Genomic DNA, 20,041 nt, shown 5'->3' with positions numbered 1-20,041 from the left:
TTTGGCATTAGTCTTCACAGAACACAGATGTAAATTTTAACATACAATATTAAAGAAAAAAATGACATGATTATATCACCTTAAGAACATCAATGAACTCCATATTCAGTAAAATGAGCTAAATTCTATTGAGCCCATGAATAAAATTAGATGTTGATTTTTAAAAACATATCTAGGAAATACAAAGATGTCATGTGAACTCTTCAGTTTGAAATAGATCCATAATAAGACGAAGGTGGGCAGTATCATCATTTACCAATGTCCTGAAGCACACAGTAACATCATATAGTAAATCAGATCCATTTTAATTATAGAATACACAGATAAAATAGTACATGCTTGTTATATTTTTAAAAGGTTGTATCTATACGACTCTTGATGAGCTTTAGGAACCTCAAATAGCAAGTGGCTAGGAATATATTTGTGATATTAACTATCAAAATAACTCCACCAATTTCATTCTCAGTCAGTCCTTTCTTCCCACCTCAATTCAATCCTTACAAATTGGTGATTTCTCTGAAAGACAACTGTGAATATGAATATCATAAAGCAGTAATGTTGATTGACATTAACAACCAAACATGAGTTTAAAAAAAAAACACAAAGTCTAGCATACATTCCATCTTATTTTGTAGAAGCAAGTCTTATTTCTATAGATTAATAAAACTATAATCTCACTATATGAGAGTTATATTCAATACCCTCATATGCTTTTGAATCTTAAGTGTTTTAGCAACTGGAGGAAATGCAAAGAATTTTAGGAACACATGATTTTTGGATATCAATCTTTAGCACACTATGGCCAGTAGTGAGTTTGCGGCTAGCTGAACACCAGAACCTGTAGTTCTTTTGGTTGTGCAACAGGAGTCCGTGACTGGGTAATTTAAACAAACACCACATTTTTTAAGATAAATTTTAAGACAATTTCATTTAGACTATCACTAATTACAGCCTTAATAACGATAATTATGAATTATCTTCCCAAAATGTTCCCAAATAAGAGAAAGTTTGTTAAAGACATGAATTGAGAATTCCCATGAATTAATTGCTATTTTAGAAAAGAAAGTCAGAGTTTCACATAGCCTTTTATTTTTCTGATTAGCTAAATGAATAATGTTATAATGACCCTGAATATTAAAGCATGGCATATCAACAGGACGCATGATTTTTAAAAAAGAATACAAATTCAGAATTTATTGTAGCAACATTTTTCTGTCAATAAGATGACACTTCTTAAAATCTACACTAATTTTCTTATAACCAAGTATTCTGTGTACAAACCGTCATATCAGTCTTTGCAAACACATATTTATCTTTTTTGACCACTAATATTTCAATGATACATTCAGCAAAGTGCTTTGAGTGAGTAGAACACATATTCAGCAATATAGAAGGAAATATACAAGTTTTACATCAACAACAACCAACACTGTTGAAAAAAATATTCAAAATGTTAACCTTTCAGTTTTTCACAGGGATGAAGATTTTTAATACATGTTTTAAATATAAGTCCACTGTATTCACATTACAACCCCAAATTAAACATTATTTCACTAATTTGTTTAAGAAATGTATGATAACATTTACTGATAACATATCATTTCACTTACTGAGAAATGGGAAGGCACTTTGAGTCACATGAAGAAATCTGACTCTTTCAACTGTGTTTAACTCTTGGCCAGGTAGCTTAGTGAATTTAATTTCCAGGAAAATATATCCCCCATTCCCACCCCCTTTCTATCTAGAAGATAAAAACAATGGGTATATGCTTAAAATAAGGGAAATTTAAGTGATGTTAACTGTTTAAAAACACTAAAATGTGTTTTCTAAGTCAGTTTTTCATCATCAGACATATGAAAAATACGAGCTATTGCAAGTAAGTTAAAATGAAAAAACACTAGCAAAGCCTTTAATACGATTGTTTCATTTAAAAATATTTTAAAAATAAGGTTAAATAAGTCTTCCTTTAACACCAAAAATACCGTATTGTACTGAGGTCTTTAAAGTTTTATTTTTTTTCCTTGGTACCGTTGGAAGAAGTATCTCTAAGGGCTCGTTTTTTTCTTTTAACCGACCATCTAAAATTTATTCATTCACTCACTTAGCAAAAACAGCACAGAGGCACCAATTGTTATAACCAGGTGCTGGGAATAAAGATCTAGGTAACTTGAGTTCTTAGGATTCATCCGACTACATGCAACCAGAATATGATTCTGTTAACAGAAGGCATATATAAAGAGGGGTTTCTCGAACCCAGGCTTTTGGCCAGGCTCCCTCTGTGGATACCTTGTTCTATGCTGCCGCTTCGCACGGGCACCTGCGGGAGCTGCCTGCCCCTGCGGCTGCTGAAGGCGGCGTCCATGGGCGGGGACCGGGTGGGGCTCGCCTGCCGGTGCGTCCTGCGGAGGGAGACAGAGAGGGACAAGTCACAAGATGAAACCCCGGAGGGCCCGACAAAAATCCCTTACTTCTTCCTGCTACTATGAAAAGAGACATAAAACCCCTACGTGGGCCTTTCGAAGTAAAATCAAATTATCTTACATGATGTGCATAAAATGACTATGACCAAAAAAGGGGCTAAAAGAGAAAGGAAGCTTTCGGCCACAGACAGTGTTGCAGGATGAATTCCTGAACCGGGCAGAACTGAACACACTTCTTTTCATAAACTGTGTATGAAGCTGTGACTTGCTGTTCAGGTATCCATTTTCGGTAGTACTGGACGGAATGTATGTACTCACAGCCTCTGAATCTTAACAACGTGTGTCAATTATTTAAGAAAGGCTGTTAGACTGCTACAATTAAATCCATATAAGTGACGAGAGTAGTTATAGCTACAGACTTTTGTAAGCTACCATTCACTTGCAATTTATTTTTAAATAGGAAAAGTCTGAAAAGATATGTATAAAAAGAACCTTGGGCACATGCTATGAAATATCCTGGGGAACAGATCAAAATTACAAATATAAATTTAAGAAGCGTGCAGACACATTACTACTGTACCGGAGTAAGCTGACCTCTATCTGTTGTTATTCAAACTTTTTTTTTATATACTTAAGAACTTTAAAGCACTCTCAGAATTTTGTAAACAAAGATGAAAGACTTTTTTTTCCTTCTAATTCCTCTTATACATTTTAAAGCAAATATACATTTAATTCCAGGCAATTTCTTATAAAGAATTTCACATAATTAAAAAAAAAAAGTATATATGAATATGCCACAAACAGATGGAAGGACGTAACACAGGCAAGTTCAGTTTTCAGTGATGGCTAGTTGGCAGGAAGTATAGAAGAGAAGGTCACCAGCACAGTGAAGGCAGATGCAGGCAAGGGTGGAAGTGGAGGGGTTTAAGTGTCACAAAGAAAGGATCAAGAGCTATGGTGCCGTAATGAGTGACAGTGGCGAGAGCTCAGGAAGGCACAACACCACAGCGACACCTGGAGGCAGACACTGAACAGCGACCTTGTCAGGAGCGGAGAAGGTGGCGCGGACCCTCCGGGGGCAAGGTGGTGCATAGAGCAGAGTGTTCTGACACTAGGGTGCTCGCTCGAGCGGGAGCGAGCGGGATGTTTCCCCCTAAGGACTGGCTGATCAGTCGCTCTCGCGGCTGCGTATCCCCTTCTAGAAAGACATGGTGGGAGAACCCTAAAACATTAGGGTCAGAAAAGATCTTCAGTCAGCAGGTCACATCCACTTTGATACCAGCACATCTGTCCAAGGAAAACCTGGTTACTCGTACAAGACAGTGATTTTTAAAACCCAGGAGCAAACCCATCACAATGTTACTGAACGGGACTTCACATCAAACCGACGCGTTATTGGGAACGTGCACGCCCAGTGGTCCTGAGAGGACCCATCTGGGTTCCTCCAGGGAGACAAGCCTTCAAGGCCCACAGGGCCGAGACTTCGGACTCTTGTGTCTTACTGAGCTGATCTCTGGTGCCTGGAACACAGCAGCACAGAGACCAAGACCTCAGTAAAGAGATTAGGGCTGCACGAGTGAGCACCATCAGGACAATGAACCGGGGGAAACTTGAAGCACTTGCCTTCAAAAAGGAGCAATACACTCAGCACATTCTCAATGTTCATAATTGTACTCTGCAATAGGAAGTTCCTACCAAACAGCAAAGGGAAGCTGTCTTCTGAGGTTAATTTAAATAGATCAACAAATTAAAATGATATAAGGTAGAGAATTCTTTGCTTTTGAGCTGACTAAATGCGAGTGGCTGATATATGGATAAAAACACATCCTCTAATGCATAAAAGTATCAGAAAGGATATTTGTCCATATGTTGACAGCTATTTTAATATAGTGTTCAAAATTATTCTGAAGCCAATTTCTAAATTAAGGATTAAGAATTAAAAACTGATGTTTACAGGTGAATAGATGTATGTATATATTATATATATACTTCTTTAAAACATGTACATTTTTGCTTTATCATTTTTTGTATTTTAAATAAAGTGCACATTTAAAATACCTAATCTGTATTATTTTTCATAGTCACAGAAGCCAAGAAATAACACTTCATCCTTTTGAAAACAATGCTGTAATATTCAACTAAGTAATTTAAAGTGGTGAGTTAAGAATCCATACTGATCACTACAGGAAGTAGTGATACATTAATTACCAAGTGCTTTATTCAGCTTTCATTCGGATTGACAATATTTCTCATAAATAGAATATCTTCTGCAGCTGTGATTATATTGATTCAGGGTATATCCTCTATTTTCAAACAATAAAATGGGAAAATGTCAGATTTTAGAGCATAAAAAGGTACAGCTTGGGTATCTAATGTGCATTTAACCTTTTTGAGCTCTGGATTAATGCTGCATCAGACCCTAAGGCATATCCAGAAACCTGGATGGTCATTTTGATTTCTGAGTTAATGGAGGAAAGCCCTGGCATCATGTATCAAAACTGTTCATTCATTCTGGATTGACTTCTCACATGAACTCAGCTCTATATAATTAACTTACATGGGAAGGATCAAGGTATGATCAAGTCCTTTCCAATGATAAATAATGAGTTTTTATCTATTATTCTTTAAAAGTCATTATCATGAGAATAAACTTCAACACTCCCTTGTACAAAATACACTTTAATGTGGTTTGAAAGTTTAATAATATAGTTTTTACCCTAGTCCAGACAAATTTCACAGATCTTGCAATTTCACTAAAATCTTGCTTCATTTCTTAATGCAATTCATAAATTAAAGGAACTTCCTAAATGCAACCTGAAACGTAAATAAATTATATGAGTCTATACGGCCACAAAGTAAATGACAAAAACATAAAAAGCACAGTTTGCTGGTGGTCCAGTGGTGAAGACTTTGCATTTCCACTGAAGGGGGCATGGTTTCAATTCCTGGTTGGGGAACTAAGAGCTCCCATGCCTTGAGACATAGTCAAATATCTATCTATCTATTTAATTTGCCACTTATTTTGTATAAATATAGAAAAGTAATTCCAGGGGCAAATAAGTGCAAATTCATTTCTCGATGAATGTTACACAGATCCTCCCAAACCACGAGCTTTCAGGGCCCAAGAATAGTGTGCCCTGTTGGGGGTTAATTACTTAGCCCAGGGCTGTTTTTCCTTTGAAACCAATCACAAGTCCCTCAGGAACAAAACAGCTTCTGATCCCCCCCACCCCCTGCCATCAATAACTAGTATGGAAGCACTGACTCTGAGGAGGAGTGGAAACTGTTCCACCTGAGGATAAAGGAGGCTGGATCACAGGAGCGGGGCAGAGGGGAGTGACAAGGCAAGGGCTAGAGATAGACGGGCCAGGCTTTGGAGAAAGAGATGGTGAAGCCAAGTTTGTTTCATAGGAGAGGAAGGAGGGTGAATCAGGAAATTCTGAGGTCCAGGAGTGAGATGGGAGGAAATCCAGACTTCTCCATGAAATGGGATGTGCTGAGAAAGTATCCGAGGGAAAGAGACCGGCAAGGAGCAGGACAGAGGATGAACAGGGAGTGAATGATGGAGAAGGAGGGTGATGGGAGCTAGTGTTCCTCACCAGGCATCCACGTGGTGCCGTCTGCATACGCCAGGCTCCAGCGTGTCTGTCTGTGTACATGCGTGTGCTGTGGTGTACATATCACATACATACACGTGTCCTTTTTTTGCATTCTCACAACAGCTCTTCAAAGTATTATCATTCCTATGTTATAGATGGGAAAACTGGGGGCTTGTAGTGTGAATTGCAAAAAGACAAATAACTAGCTTGATTAAGGCAGGACCCACAGAGTATATGAAGCGCCAACACTGCTCTCTTTTCTGCCTTTGAGACAGGGCTGGCTTCTATTATCATGAGATGAAACATGGTAATATCGATGTATTGTTCATCTTGCAAAACAAAACATAAATGCATGTCCAGTAACAGATTGTTTGACAAGATTTAATAGAATCATATTTTGAGAGTTTATAGGAACAAAATATATGGAAAATGGTATTTAATGAACATCAACTCTGCTTCATATGTCTACACATAACATACTATTGAAATAAAAATAGTGAGGGTTCTAGAATACAAATTCAAAATATGAATTCAATCTAGCTACAACTCCAGTTCACCGTCTCCAAACGAGTTTCTAAATATTTACTGCTGAGTTCAACCCCTGCCTACTCTCTTCACTTAAGACTAGTGTTCCTGAACTAAAGTTAATATTTCCCCACCAAAATCTTAGCTTGTTAGACATTTCTGTTGCTGCAAGGAGACTTGCAGTACATTGCTTCTATTGCTGCTTAAAAGTAGAGTCCTTTTTAAAAGAAATTACTTGTTAAAGGATAGACATGCATGAGGTACTTAAGGTCACCATGGTTCCTCCCGTGGTGACTGCCTTTTTCAGGAGCACCAGCACAGCAGAAAATGAATGTGTACGCAATTCTATACCAACCCTGACCAAACACCCCCGAGTCAGGATTCAGAAAGCAGGTTCCACAAGAAGAAAAGTCCCCAGAGCAGGACATGCAGCAGTGCTAACAGTCCACAAAGCTCAACACACATGAGGGTGAAAAGATACACATTTATTTACTAAGGAGCTTCCTCACAGGGTCTGAAGCTGTATTTCAATGGTTAGGCATGTAAGTCAGAAATCAGTTTTGCCTTTCTTCTATCTAGAAATGGTTATCATAGCTTTCAAAACATTTTATTACACAGCTATTCCTGAAAAGGTCACTTTTTTTGAGGCCAACAAAGGGCCTTAAAAAATTATGATCGTCACACAGCAAATTCTGCCTGAGGCCAAGATGGGTCTGTGCTGGGGCTCCTCTGGGGAGCCGTCAATTCCTGAGGCCAAGAATCAGTGTCCAGAGCATTCATACTGTGGCCTCACTCACCTGTAGCTAAACATCAACTTAGAAGGTATCGTCAAAAGAAATGAGTGCTAACATAAACCTAGAGAATCCAGGCCAGTTCTTCTATTGTAATGAGCTATTCATCAATTCCCTTGAAAGCTAAGCATGTGACTTACACTCTAATAAATATCAATGAGGAGCTTTAATTATAATCAAACAAATTCAAATACCTAACAGGCTTGAGTTTTCTACATGAAACCTACAAATAAAGTAAGTAATGGAAAGAGTAATATGAATATGGCCCTTAGACTTCCCTGGTGGCTCAGACGGTAAAACGTCTGTCTACAATGCGGGAGACCTGGGTTCGATCCTTGGGTTGGGAAGATCCCCTGGAGAAGGAAATGGCAATCCACTCCAGTACTATTGCCTGGAAAATCCCATGGACAGAGGAGCCTGGTAGGCTACAGTCCATGGGGTTGCAAAGAGTCAGACACAACTGAGTGACTCTTCTTCTTCTTGAGCAAACATTTGAGACTAGGGGGAATGGAATCCCTTCTCTTCTTACTGGAGGGAAGATTTGTGATTATCCACACACATGTGGTGGCTCAGAATGTAAAGAATCTGCCTGCAGTGCAGGACACCCAGGTTCGATCCCTGGGTTGGGAAGGTCCCCTGGAGAAAGAAATGGCAACCCACTTCAGTATTCTTGCCTGGAGAATTACATGGACAGAGGACCCTGGAGGGCTACAGTTCACGGGTTGCAAAGAGTTGGACACGACTGAGTGACTAACAACGACACACGTGTTCAGTGTTGCCAGGCATGACACTCAAATATCCCTCATCTGGAGGAAAACACGGTCAGTTGACTCTAGAATCATCTAACATTTTGTAAAACCATATCTTACTGTCAAAAAACCTTGTTCATTGATTCTGGAAAATGACACATGGTAGATATTTAACTAGTAATTGTTAAATGAATTAAAAAGGCCTCAATGGAATATAATGAATATGTAACTTGAGGAAAATTTTTAATCTTGTGAAAATAAATGGGAGGAACTTAAGTAATTTACAACCTGGCAAAGAGACTGTATTATAATTAGATTTATTGAGAGTAAAGAAAATGCAAACAGTTACACAATCAGTATTTTCATTACATTCTTCTCATCTATCATCTATCTAGCTAGCTAGCCATGTATCTATTTCTATCTGTCCACCTATGTATGAATGGGTGCTTGTATGCATGTATGTATGTATGCATGTTGTTGTTCAGTCCCTAAGTTGTGTCCAACTCTTTGTGACCCCATAGACTGCAGCATGCCAGGCTTCCCTGTCTTCACTATCTTCCTGAGTTTGCTCAAACTCATGTTCATTGCGCCCGTGATGCCACTCAATCATCTCACCCTCTATGGCCCCCTTCTCCTCCTGCCCTCAATATTTCCTAGCATCAGGATCTTTCCCAACGAGCAAGCCAGTTATTCTCATCAGGTGGCCAAAGCATTGACCAACAAAGTATTGAGCAAAAAACACTCCCGCTTTTTCAGGAAATCTTGGTTTCTACTAGGCCATTATGGCAAACTAGGAATTCTGCAATGGAAAGCAATCCCTTCTGAATTATCCTGATGTACTCACTTGCTGCTGCTGTGCTCTATGTAAGTTCTGAGTCTGAAATTTCAAAGTTGCCTACTGAAGGTATTTTCTAGGGTTTTTTGGGGAGGAGAAAAAGTGGAAAATTCACTTTAAATTTTATAAAGTGAGCGTCATCATCAGTCCTTCCAATGAATATTCAGGGATGATTTCCTTTAGGATTGACTTGTCTGAACTGCTGGTAGTCCAAGGGACTCCCAAGAGTATTTTCTAGCACAATTCAAAAGCATCAATTCTTCAGCACTCAGCCTTCTCTATGGTTAAACTCTAACATCCATATATGAACCTTGTCAGCAAAGTGACATCTCTGCTTTTCAATATACTGTCTAGATCTGTCATAGCTTTTCTTCCAAGGAGCAAGCATCTTTTAATTTCATGGATGAACTCACCATCTGCAATGATTTTGGAGCCCAAGAAAATAAAATCTGTCACTGTTTCCACTGTTTTCCCATCTATTCGCCATGAAGTGATGGGACCGGATGTCATGATCTTAGTTTCCTGAATGGTGAGTTTTAAGCCAGCTTTTTCACTCTCCTTTTTCACTCTCATCAAGAGGCTCTTTTATTCCTCTTCATTTTCTGCCACTAAAGCAATATCATCAGAATGTTTGTGGTTGTTGATATTTCTTCCAGAAATCTTGATTCCAGTTTGTGATTCATCCATCCCTGCATTTTACATGATGTACTCTGCATATAAGTTAAATAAGCAGGATGACTACAGCCTTGACATACTCCTTTCCCAATTTGGAACCAGTCTGTTAGTCCACATTTGGTCCTAACTGTTGCTTCATTATCTGCATACAGGTTCCTCTGGAAGCAGGTATGGTGGATGGTCTGGTTTCCACAGATTGTTGTGATTAAGACAGTTAAAGGCTTTAGTGTAGTCAAGTAAACAGAAGTAGACTTTTTTTTGTGGGAGGATTTCCTTTCTTTTTCTATGATCCAATGGATGTTGGCAATTTGATCTCTGGTTCCTCTGCCATTTCTAAATCCAGCTTATACATCTGGAAGTTCTCAGTTCACGTACTCCTGAAGCCTAGCTTGAAGGATTTTGAGTATTATCTTGCTAGCATGTGAAATGACTGCAACTGTATGGTAGCTTGAACATTATTTGACACTGCCTTTCTTTGGATTTGGAAAGAAAACTGACCTTCTCCAGTCCTATGGCCACTGCTGAGCTTTTCAAATTTGCTTACATATTGAGTGAAGCACTTTAACAGCATCATCTTTTAGGATTTTAAATAGGTCAGCTGGGATTCCATCACATCCACTAACTTTGTTCATGGTAATTCTTCCTCCAACCCACTTGACTTCACACTCCAGGACATCTGGCTCTAGGTGAGTGACCACACCTTTGTGGTTATCTGGATCATTAAGACCTTGTTTGTATAGTTTCTCTGTGTATTCCTGCCACCTCTTCTTAATCTCTTCTGCTTCTGTTAGGTCCTAGCCATTTCTGTCCTTTATTGTGCCCATCTTTGCATGAAATGTTCCCTTAGTATCTCCAATATTCTTAACATTTTTTTTTTCTTTATTTCTCATGTGTTCCCCAACCTGAACCCTCCTCCCTCCTCCCTCCCCACACCATCCCTCTGGGTCGTCCCAGTGCACCAGCCCCAAGCATCCTTGAAGTGATATCTAGTCTTTCCCACTCTACTATTTTCCTCTTTTTTTTCTCTCTCTTTTTGCATTGTTCACTTAAGAAGGCTTCCTTTTCTCTCCTTGCCATTCTCTGCAACTTTGCATTCAGTTGGGTATATCTTTCCCTTTCGCCTTTGCCTTTTACTTCTCTTTTTTCCCTCAGATATTTGTATGGGCTCCTCAGACAACCATTTTGCCTTTTTCCATTTCTGTTTCTTTGGCATGGTTTGGTCACCGCCTCCTGTACAATGTTACAAACCTCCGCCCATAGTTCTTCAGGCACTCCTTCTGTCTTTATCTGTTTATCTATCTGTTTATCTATGTATGTATTTCTCTGTCCATCTGTGTTTTTATGTATGTACATATCTATTGAGGGCCTCCCTGGTGGCTTAGTGGTAAAGAATTTGCCTGCAATGCAGGAGATGACAGTTCAATCTCTGGGTTGAGATCTCCTGGAGAAGAAAATGCAACCCACTCCAGTATTCTTGCCTTGGAAATCCAAGGGACAGAGAAGTCTGACCGACTACAGTCCATGGGATCACAAAGAATGAGACACAACTTAGCAGCTAAACCACCACTATCACCACTACTGGTCTATTTTATCTACCTGTCCATCTATGTAAGTATGTATGTATGTATCTACCTATCTATTTCTATCTCTATAAGATGGGTATGTATCTATTTATTCAATGTCTCTGCAAAACTGAATTTCTATTCAGCACTGTTTTGGGCTCCTGGGATCCTTGTTCCATTGTAAGTTAAGTTGCCTCTATAGTCCAAATCTCCATAGATCATCAGCCAGAAACCAATTCAACCTCCTCTTCACCCACGATGCTTGATGTGACTAACACCTACTCATTTTTCTAACCTCACCTAAGAGGTATTATCCTCTGGAAAGCTTTCCTTTTTTTGTTGCTCACTATTTATTCCTTGAACTGGACACGCAGCTTGGCACATATTTATTGACTGCATGGATCACTGAATTGCAGTTTCCCTGTCCACCAAGTTTCCTTCTTGTGACAGCCTTGTGGGTGTTTCCCATCTACCCCTGGGTCTTTCAATCCACTTTCCAAAGTGTCGTTCAAGTGATCTACAACTTTGGGACTCAGACCAATCATGTGCAGGGAACTGCCGTGGCTCAAGGAGTAATAAGGTAGAAGTTAAAATTCTATACCACAGCGTGTAAGGTCATTGATAGCAATCTCTAAGAATTTCTCCCGTGTTGTTTTCAGCCTCTCTCCCATCTCCTGAATCGTCCCCGGTAAACATGAGTTCCACAAACTCAAGAGGGTATTTCAGTCCTCAGTGTTTTCACATGCTGTTCCTTTCTCATAGAACATGCTCCTCTTGACACCTACTTTTATACACCTAGATTAGTTCATCTAATCTCACCTGCAGCCTCTCTTTTCCTTGTGTTCTCACTATGCCTTGTGTCACCGCTATGGCAGCTGTGACACCTGAATGCATGTATCCACTTACATCTATGTCACCCTGCACATTCTCAATACTGATGGGATGAGTGGATATATGTTAATTGGATTTTTGGTGTTTCTTTTTTACAGCTATGCAAAAATTCTGTTTGTATCTTGAACCTAAAAGCACTTTAAAATTTTATAAAAATTGCAAACAAAATACAAGAAATCACTTAATTTCTACATTAACTTAGCGAGTATCTTAAGTTGTAGTTATGAGTAGACTCAGATTATGCATTTGTAGAACAGATTTTAAAGAAGATGGCATCATTTGGATAAATAACAGACACTCAAAATACTTGCATATTTCAGGTAACATATTCATCAGTAACATTTCAATCATCTCAGAAACAAAATATTAATGTCTTAATATGTATATAGGACTACACTGCATTTAATCGTTTTTTAGTGATCAGAATGATCACTAAGAGAAATGCATGAGAATTTTCTTAAGCCCTAAGACTTAGGGGTTGCCTTCAAACTATCCATCTCTCATTTTTTGAATGAGGCTATCCCCATGTAGGAGATTTCTCAACAGGAATGTCTCTCTAAGCATTACAATTGTGTTTAAACACCAATCTTGTAAAATGAGAGAGGAGGTGCCCCAGAACATCTTAGTGAAACAGAAGATGCTGCACAGCACAACACCGAGCCTACCTTTCTGCATCAGAGGCAGTGCCTTTCCTAGTCTGGCTTTGGATGCTAGATCTTTCAGACTTTCTGGAGTGCCTGTGGAATGAAATGTTAAAGAAACACAAAATATATGATGAATCACGCTACAGTCATCTGGTCATCTTGTACAATGATAAAAAGCAACTGACATGGAAAATGGCAACTATTTTACTAAATGGTTTTGTCAATCCGTACTTTCTTAAAATAAAACAAAAATGAGAACGGGTGTTGTGCAGAAGACACAATTTCCCACCAGGAAGCACAGAAGCTGACACCCCACCAGTGTAGACGAGAAAGTCTACAGTCCTGATGTCAAGGAGACTCCTGCTGGCAACTGAGGCGGAAACAAACTCAATGGTGAAACGCAGTGATGAGAAACATGATGACAGTCGTGGTTTAGGTGCCGAAAGATCACACACAGGGGAAGTACTCTCCACCCTGAAAGTCTCAAACCTGATGCTACAAAGATGTTTTCCTTTGCTTTTTTTCTCCTCCAAAAATATGCTCTAGGCTGCTCTAGGGGAATGTGTTTGACATAAAGAAAACTATTTAAAAATCAACTATTCAAATTATTTTTAAAATTATCATATACTTTTGTATTTGTGTAGTATTTTAAAAAGCTAATCATCCATTGCAAACCAAAGAACTAATAAAGTTTGCAATTTACTCTATATTCTAAAAGTACTTATGTATATTGAACATTTGAAACTTGAAATGCATTTCCCACAGAAATAATGCTTATACATACAACTGACCTCCCCAAGGCAGCTTACATACATCTATCTATTCATCCTAAAATGTGTCTGGACTACAATACATTTGAAATAAATAAGAAATACTGTGGTCAAGAAGCTCACTTATTTAAAAAAAAAAAAAAAACAAACAGAGAAACTATAAAAGCAATAAAGTTTATCCTGAAGGACAGAATTCTCCAGTATTCTTGCCTGAAGAATTCCAGGGACAGAGGCGCCTGGTTGGGCTACAGTCTATGGGCTTGCAAAGAGTCAGACATGACTGAATGACTCTCACTTCAGATAACTGGTTGCCTACAATATATTTTTATTTTCTGATATCCTTTCCTTCCAACAATGTTAAGGAGAAAACTCTGCTTTTTTTTTTTTTTTGAGATGTTATTGGCATACATCATTAGACTAGTTTCAGATGTGTGACATAATGACCACCCCAATAAGCCTGGTCTATACCCATCACCACTCAAGTCAGAAAATTTCTTGTGATGGGAACCTTTAAGATCTAGTCTCCCATCTCTATTCTTTTGATATATTAATGCCAGATGCTCCAAGTGTCCAGCACACGTCCAGTTCTGTAAGGCCCAGGGGTGCAGGAGAGCAGAGGAGTCCTGAGCACATGCCTGTGATCAATGAGGAAAGTCACTGATAGACAAAGATTTCTCCTGGAGCAGAGGGAAGTACCAGGTGCAGAGCAGGAAGTGATCAGGAAGGAAGGCAGAGGAAAGAGGTCTGCAGACCCAGGGGCCTGAGCTCTAAACAACATGTGGTCCATTATCTGGGGAAATTTATACTTGGCCCCAAGCTTCTCTGGTGGCTCAGATGGTAGAGAATCTGCCTGCAATGTGGGAGACCCAGGTTTGATCCTTGGGTCAGGAAGATCTCCCAGAGAAGGAAATGGCAACCCACTCCAGTACTCTTGCCCAGAGAATTCCACAGACAGAGAAGCCTGGTGGGCTACAGTCCATGAGGCTGCAAAGAGTCAGACATGACTGAATGACTAACACACACATGTTTGGTCCCAAGAGTGTCCTGGGACCGAGAGAGCCAGAGTCCTTTGTCCCCTATGAGAAGTGTGAGAGCCAAGTGAAGACACAGAGTTTCAGGCCAGTTCCTGAAACTCACAATCACTAAGGGTTTTCACTCATTCATTGAACAAATACTGTGTTTATATGCCAGATGCTGCTCCAGCTGCTTGGGCTACATCTGCGAACAAGGTAGACAAAATTTCTGCCCTCAAACAATTTGTGTTTTATGGTAGAAAACAAACAATAAACAAGAACCCCTCAAACAAGTAAACTATATAACATGTCAGATCAATAATGAGAACAACGAGAAAAAGTCAACCAGGGCAACACAGTTCAGAGACGTGCCTGAGGGACTGGGTCTCAGATAAAAGCAGGTTGCAGTTTGAAGGAAGATGCTCTGGAAGTGTGTGTGGGTGCAAAGGGCAGGACCAGAAGCAAGAGGCAGGCTTTTGTACCAACTTTCTACATCCCTGCAATGAAAAGGTGATGAGCATCCTTTAGACCTTCTCTGCTTTTCTTGTATCCCTAGTCATTGCTACAAAGTCAATGGAGATTTTATTTCCTCTATAAAACTTCCACTCTTCCTCTTCTCATCTCTAACATTTAATGGGCTCACATGTAAGACTGATCATCACAGTGCCTGGTGATAGTGATGATGACAGCGCTGATATTAACAATATCAAATATCTACTAAGAACTTGCTGTCTTTTCTCATCTAAGCTCTCCCATCCAATGAAGGCATACTTCACTTTCATCCTTTTAAGAAGCAGCAGATTGAGGCTTGCAGGGGTGAAGTCAGTTGCTCTTACATGGACCTTGCCTGTCAAACCCACGACGTAAACTGAGAGTCTATAATCTCAGTATCTGGGAACGTGTTGCATCTGTGGCACAAACGACACTGGATCGTGGTAGCTAAAAACACGGATCCCAGAGCAAAACTGAGTTTATTCCCCACCCTCTTTCTGAATGATGAAAGAGTGATTTTCGCTGGGTGATTTTAGTCAATTTACTCAAACTCTATGTGCCTCAGGTTTCTTCTACTTGCAAAGTGGCAAAAATACTATCACCTCACAGATTTGCTAACTCTGCTGCTACTGCTGCTAAGTCGCTTCAGTCGTGTCCGACTCTGTGGGATCCCATGGACTGTAGCTTACCAGGCTTCTCCGTCCAGGGGATTCTCTGGGCAAGAACACTGGAGTGGGTTGCCATTTCCTTCTCCAATGCATGAAAGTGGAAAGTGAAAGTGAAGTCGCTCAGTCGTGTCTGACTCTTAGCGACCCCATGGACTGCAGCCTACCAGGCTCCTCCATCCATGGGATTTTCTGGGCAACAGTACTGGAGTGGGGTGCCACTGCCTTCTCCCTTGATAACTCTAAATATGTCAATATTACTATTTGTATTATAGTATTTGTAGTATGACACAGAATAAGCATTTTAGTTTTAGCATTACTTAGAATAGCAAGAGATCAATGCTATAAAAGTCTTATTTAAAATGATAATAATATGTATTTGTTTCCCTAAAGTAAAAACTCTTACTCATCTATAAGAGTATCAACCTCAGGTCAGTGCCCCATAACTAGATGATAAATATTCACAAAGAGGTTCATGTGTCTAACTTGTGTTTTTGCTTTTGTTTCTAACCCTCTATTTAAGGATGCCCCTTTTTTCTCTTCAAATGCTACAGACAATTACTCTATTGAAGATTCTTCTAAAGATTTCTACAAAGGATATGTCCTTATAATTTTTCTAACCACTTAAAAGAATCCTGGAGTTAAGTTAAAATGACATACACTTGATTGTAATAATCCAGTGTAAAGCAAGAATAGAGAAGAAAATAGAAAATTCTACTGTCTTTTCTCTGAATATATTGTACATTGTAAAGACAGATTTTTCTTGGAATAGTTTTGTGATGTGTAAACGTGCTTGTGCTCAGTCGCTCAGTCTTGTCTGACTCTTTGCAACCCCATGGACTGTAGCTTGTGAGGTTCCTCTGTTCATGGAATTTCCCAGGCAAGGATACTGGAATGGGTTGCCATTTCCTACTCCAGGGAATCTTCCCGACCCAAGGATTGAACCCACATCTCCTTCATTGGAAGGCAGATTCTTTACCACTAGTGCCACCCGGGTTAAAACCATCAATTTATATTCATGTACTGTTTTCCTGAAACTACTGGCCACAGAATCATAAAAAAGGATCACAGTGAAAAGAAATACCTTCTACCTTACACCATTCTTTCCTAAGCTCTTTATGGGCAGGTATTGTGTCTGTAACATCAACACCCAGCACATAGTAGCTTCTCATTAAATATATGTTGAATAAATAAGTGGTTTAAAAAGTAGTATTTTGAGTATGCTACTGGAATTTAAGAGTCTAAAAGATTATAACAAGTAAAAATCTAACTAGGACTATACAATTCAGCTTATATCAATCAATTTAGACATACATTGTTTTCTGATCATCAGTATAACATAAAATACCATATATAAGAAACGCATTCTGGTTACTGCCTTAGGCATAAGGAAGAGTTATCACTACTGGCCCAACGCATGTTCATCATGATGCAACCAGGCAGCATGGACACAGTTTAGGGTCTTAAGCCATGTCAGAATTCAGCTAATCCATCTACACCCACCTAAATCTACAGAAAGGGAAATGAGTCCCAGGAAGGTTGAGTGACTAGTTGAGGGAAATACAGGCCACAGTCAATTGGTGAGGACACTGCTATCATGGCCCACGATCCTGCCCTTCTGCCATCCAGCAACTCTGAATGATTTGATATTCATTGAAGGGATACCTCAACAAAATCAAATAAAAACAGTGATAGCATTTCCATCATGTCTTAGCTATTTTGGGTTCTAACATGCATTTTGTTACATTAAAATTTTTAATGATCTTTTATTATTCTTAAAGAATGTTTCTCTGGTTTAGGTATGCAAGAATCAGAAAATCCTCAGTTTTTTTTTTTTCTTAATCACAACTTATAGCTGTATGATTTTGTGCCCAGTTCTTGAAAAGCTATAAAGGTCTATTCAAATATGTTATAACAACAATTATATCATTAAGTGGAAGCGAGAGAAATAATCATAAGAGTGGGGGTGTTCCTAATCAAAGTTAATTTTCTGGACGTCCTATTTTCAATTATCATTCTCTATTAGATTAAGTGTGAAGATTCATAAAATGTACTAATGAAATGCAAGGCAATTGTTAAAAATCTGTCTTTGTGATATTTTCCTTTCCTCATCAATAACTAGGCTCAATTAGAACAATTCCCTGAAGACACTGATAAACACCACTTTTCTAAAGATACTAAAATTCTATTAAAGTGAAAAATTAACATGTTAATAAAATGAAAATATAATATGTTCTGCTTTGGGGAGTAATAAGTTCTACCACATAATGTTTTAATTATAATTAACACTGATGTCATAAGAATATTTCTGTATATATTCTGGTTGATTCTCCAGATGGTCTGATGTGAAATGCAAATCTTCATCATCATGTTGTTTCCTCATAATTTTGGGAAGAAAATATTAAATTTAGATTAAGAATCTACTTAAGCAATGTTCATATGCAGTAAAGATGGATGCATACAATTTAGATACATTTACCCTTTTGCTTATTATTGATATTTATGTATATGACTACAGCCATTAAAAAGACTAAGTATTTTAGTATATGAGTATATTTCATTCCTTTAAATAAAGGACATTTTTGAAAAGCATAGATAATAAGTATTATGAAGCAAACAAAAATGACTAGTAATATACTGAATTTACAAGTGGTTCTATATTAACTCTGCACCTACACTGCAAAAGTATGAATTCTGGAAGTGGAAAAGTGGATAATTTCTTTATCCTAGAAATATTTCCAGTGGAGAAAGAAGATCCATCCACTTCAAATAAGAGGAACCACATGATATTTTTGGTTAAAAATTCCTTGGCAAGTAGCTGCTTCCAAGTTGCAAGTGTGGGCAACTACAGAAATCTGGTTACTTGCAAAAGAAATTAGAACTAGAACAGCAGAGTAATTCAAGAATTAATCTTTAACACAGTGGGATACTTTACTTTTTCTAATAATTAAAATCACAAAAAATAGTGTTATTCCATTCATATTTCCCATTTTATCAAAGTCACATCAATAAACTGCATCTTTAAAAATATCATGTACAAAAATATGTACACGCATGCAAAAATATTTTTAATCAGAACATTAGAGTCAGTACCTTCAAGCTAGTGAAGCATTAAAATACATCTTAAAACGTACTAAAAAAGAAAATATTCTATCAACTCCAATGGCTGATAACATAAACTGTCACTGATTTTAGAATATTTTTTTAAAGTTACCCATTTCCTAGTTCAAAATTTATCTGATGGCAAATTCTTATGAACATTCACTATCTCCAAATCTGATGCCATGTTCACTTAATTTGCAAATTTTTCTAAATTAGTAAATAAAGCTTATAAGAGGTAAAAAGGAAAGCAAGTATTAAGTGTTTGCTCAGGTTACCAATGGATTTTTTTTTTCTACATCAGCTGATACAGTAATTTCTCTCTAATTTTTATGGGCACTTGTTACTCATATTTTAATAAAAGTATATTTTAAATACTATAAATAATATTCTGTTCCCTACAGTAATAAATCATAGGGTCAAGCCATTTAAAATGTATTTCCCTTTGTTGAACCCAGAACTTACTTACAAATAAATTATAATAACAAGTAAAATATATGCTCAGAATTACTTATTAGGAATAAATTATTATTTATTAGTAAGAGTTTCATTTAATAATCTTATCTAAAAGGACTATTTCTGCTTCTAAAATCTACCTTTACAATGATATATACAATCTACTAAATCAAATGTCAGAGTTAATTCAGGTTATTAAAAAACAACTAATTTTCAACTAATCCTCATCTCACATAATGTTAAGAACTGAAATTATTATTTGGATTTCCATGTTGCTTATTCTAAACCCAGTTAAACTTATGTTTATATTCATTACAAAGAGCATCATACTTAATCGTCTTATACTCTGGCAGGCATTATATAAAATGAAACCCAGAACAGCCTTTCATAAAAGGAAATTTTATTTCCTTGGTGTCCATGACAGTTTTTCTTAAACACTGCTGTGATTCTAGGCATTAGAACAGTGCACATAAATAAGCACACAATTAATATTTGTTGAATGGATGAGTAGCACTGTGGATGCACATTTTAAATTTTAATATACATTATTATTTTATATTTTTATTCAAAAAGACTTTATGTTTATAATAATGTTTAGATTGGAAATTTTACTAATGTTTCTAGTCTGATTTCTATTATCCTAGAAATCAGACAGCAGTAGAAAACATTAGATTTACATTTCAAATATGTAAGTCATATTAAGGTCTTAAAGATTTAAGCATAATAACATATTTTAAAAACCTCCATAAATATCATCTTGGGGTCCAACATTTGTAAGATGACTTACTCATTTTTTTCTGAGTGATGATGTTTAGTTTTTCTTTCAAATTGTAATCCTGACGATATCTTGACAAT

At 37.7% G+C, this 20,041-nt stretch overlaps 1 protein-coding gene across 44 annotated transcripts in view; it reads right to left on the bottom strand.

The window, feature by feature from the left end:
• RIMS1 (regulating synaptic membrane exocytosis 1) overlaps positions 1 to 20,041 on the bottom strand; it is a 607,640-nt gene that overhangs the window by 126,933 nt on the left and 460,666 nt on the right. For 20 of the 44 annotated variants that reach the window (XR_015132287.1, XM_086316267.1, XM_086316269.1 and 17 more), the window contains 3 exons: positions 12,713 to 12,784; positions 3,460 to 3,642; positions 2,287 to 2,399 (listed from right to left, as the gene is read on the bottom strand). Coding sequence is in view for 43 of the 44 variants with exons in the window: in XM_086316267.1 (XP_086172393.1) it covers positions 2,287 to 2,399; positions 3,460 to 3,642; positions 12,713 to 12,784 (368 nt within the window). In the remaining variant the exon portion in view is untranslated. The remainder of the gene's footprint in view (positions 1 to 2,286; positions 2,400 to 3,459; positions 3,643 to 12,712; positions 12,785 to 20,041) is intronic. The other 24 variants (XM_086316232.1, XM_086316251.1, XM_086316235.1 and 21 more) reach the window with 2 other exon arrangements.

Source organism: Bos grunniens, chromosome 9 (genome assembly GCF_055505025.1).
Source record: "Bos grunniens cultivar Pamir isolate PY7600 chromosome 9, Bosgru_T2T1.0, whole genome shotgun sequence".
NCBI lineage: Eukaryota > Metazoa > Chordata > Mammalia > Artiodactyla > Bovidae > Bos > Bos grunniens.
Note: the sequence above shows the minus strand (reverse complement) of the source record. Positions and strands in the feature narration are given on the sequence as shown.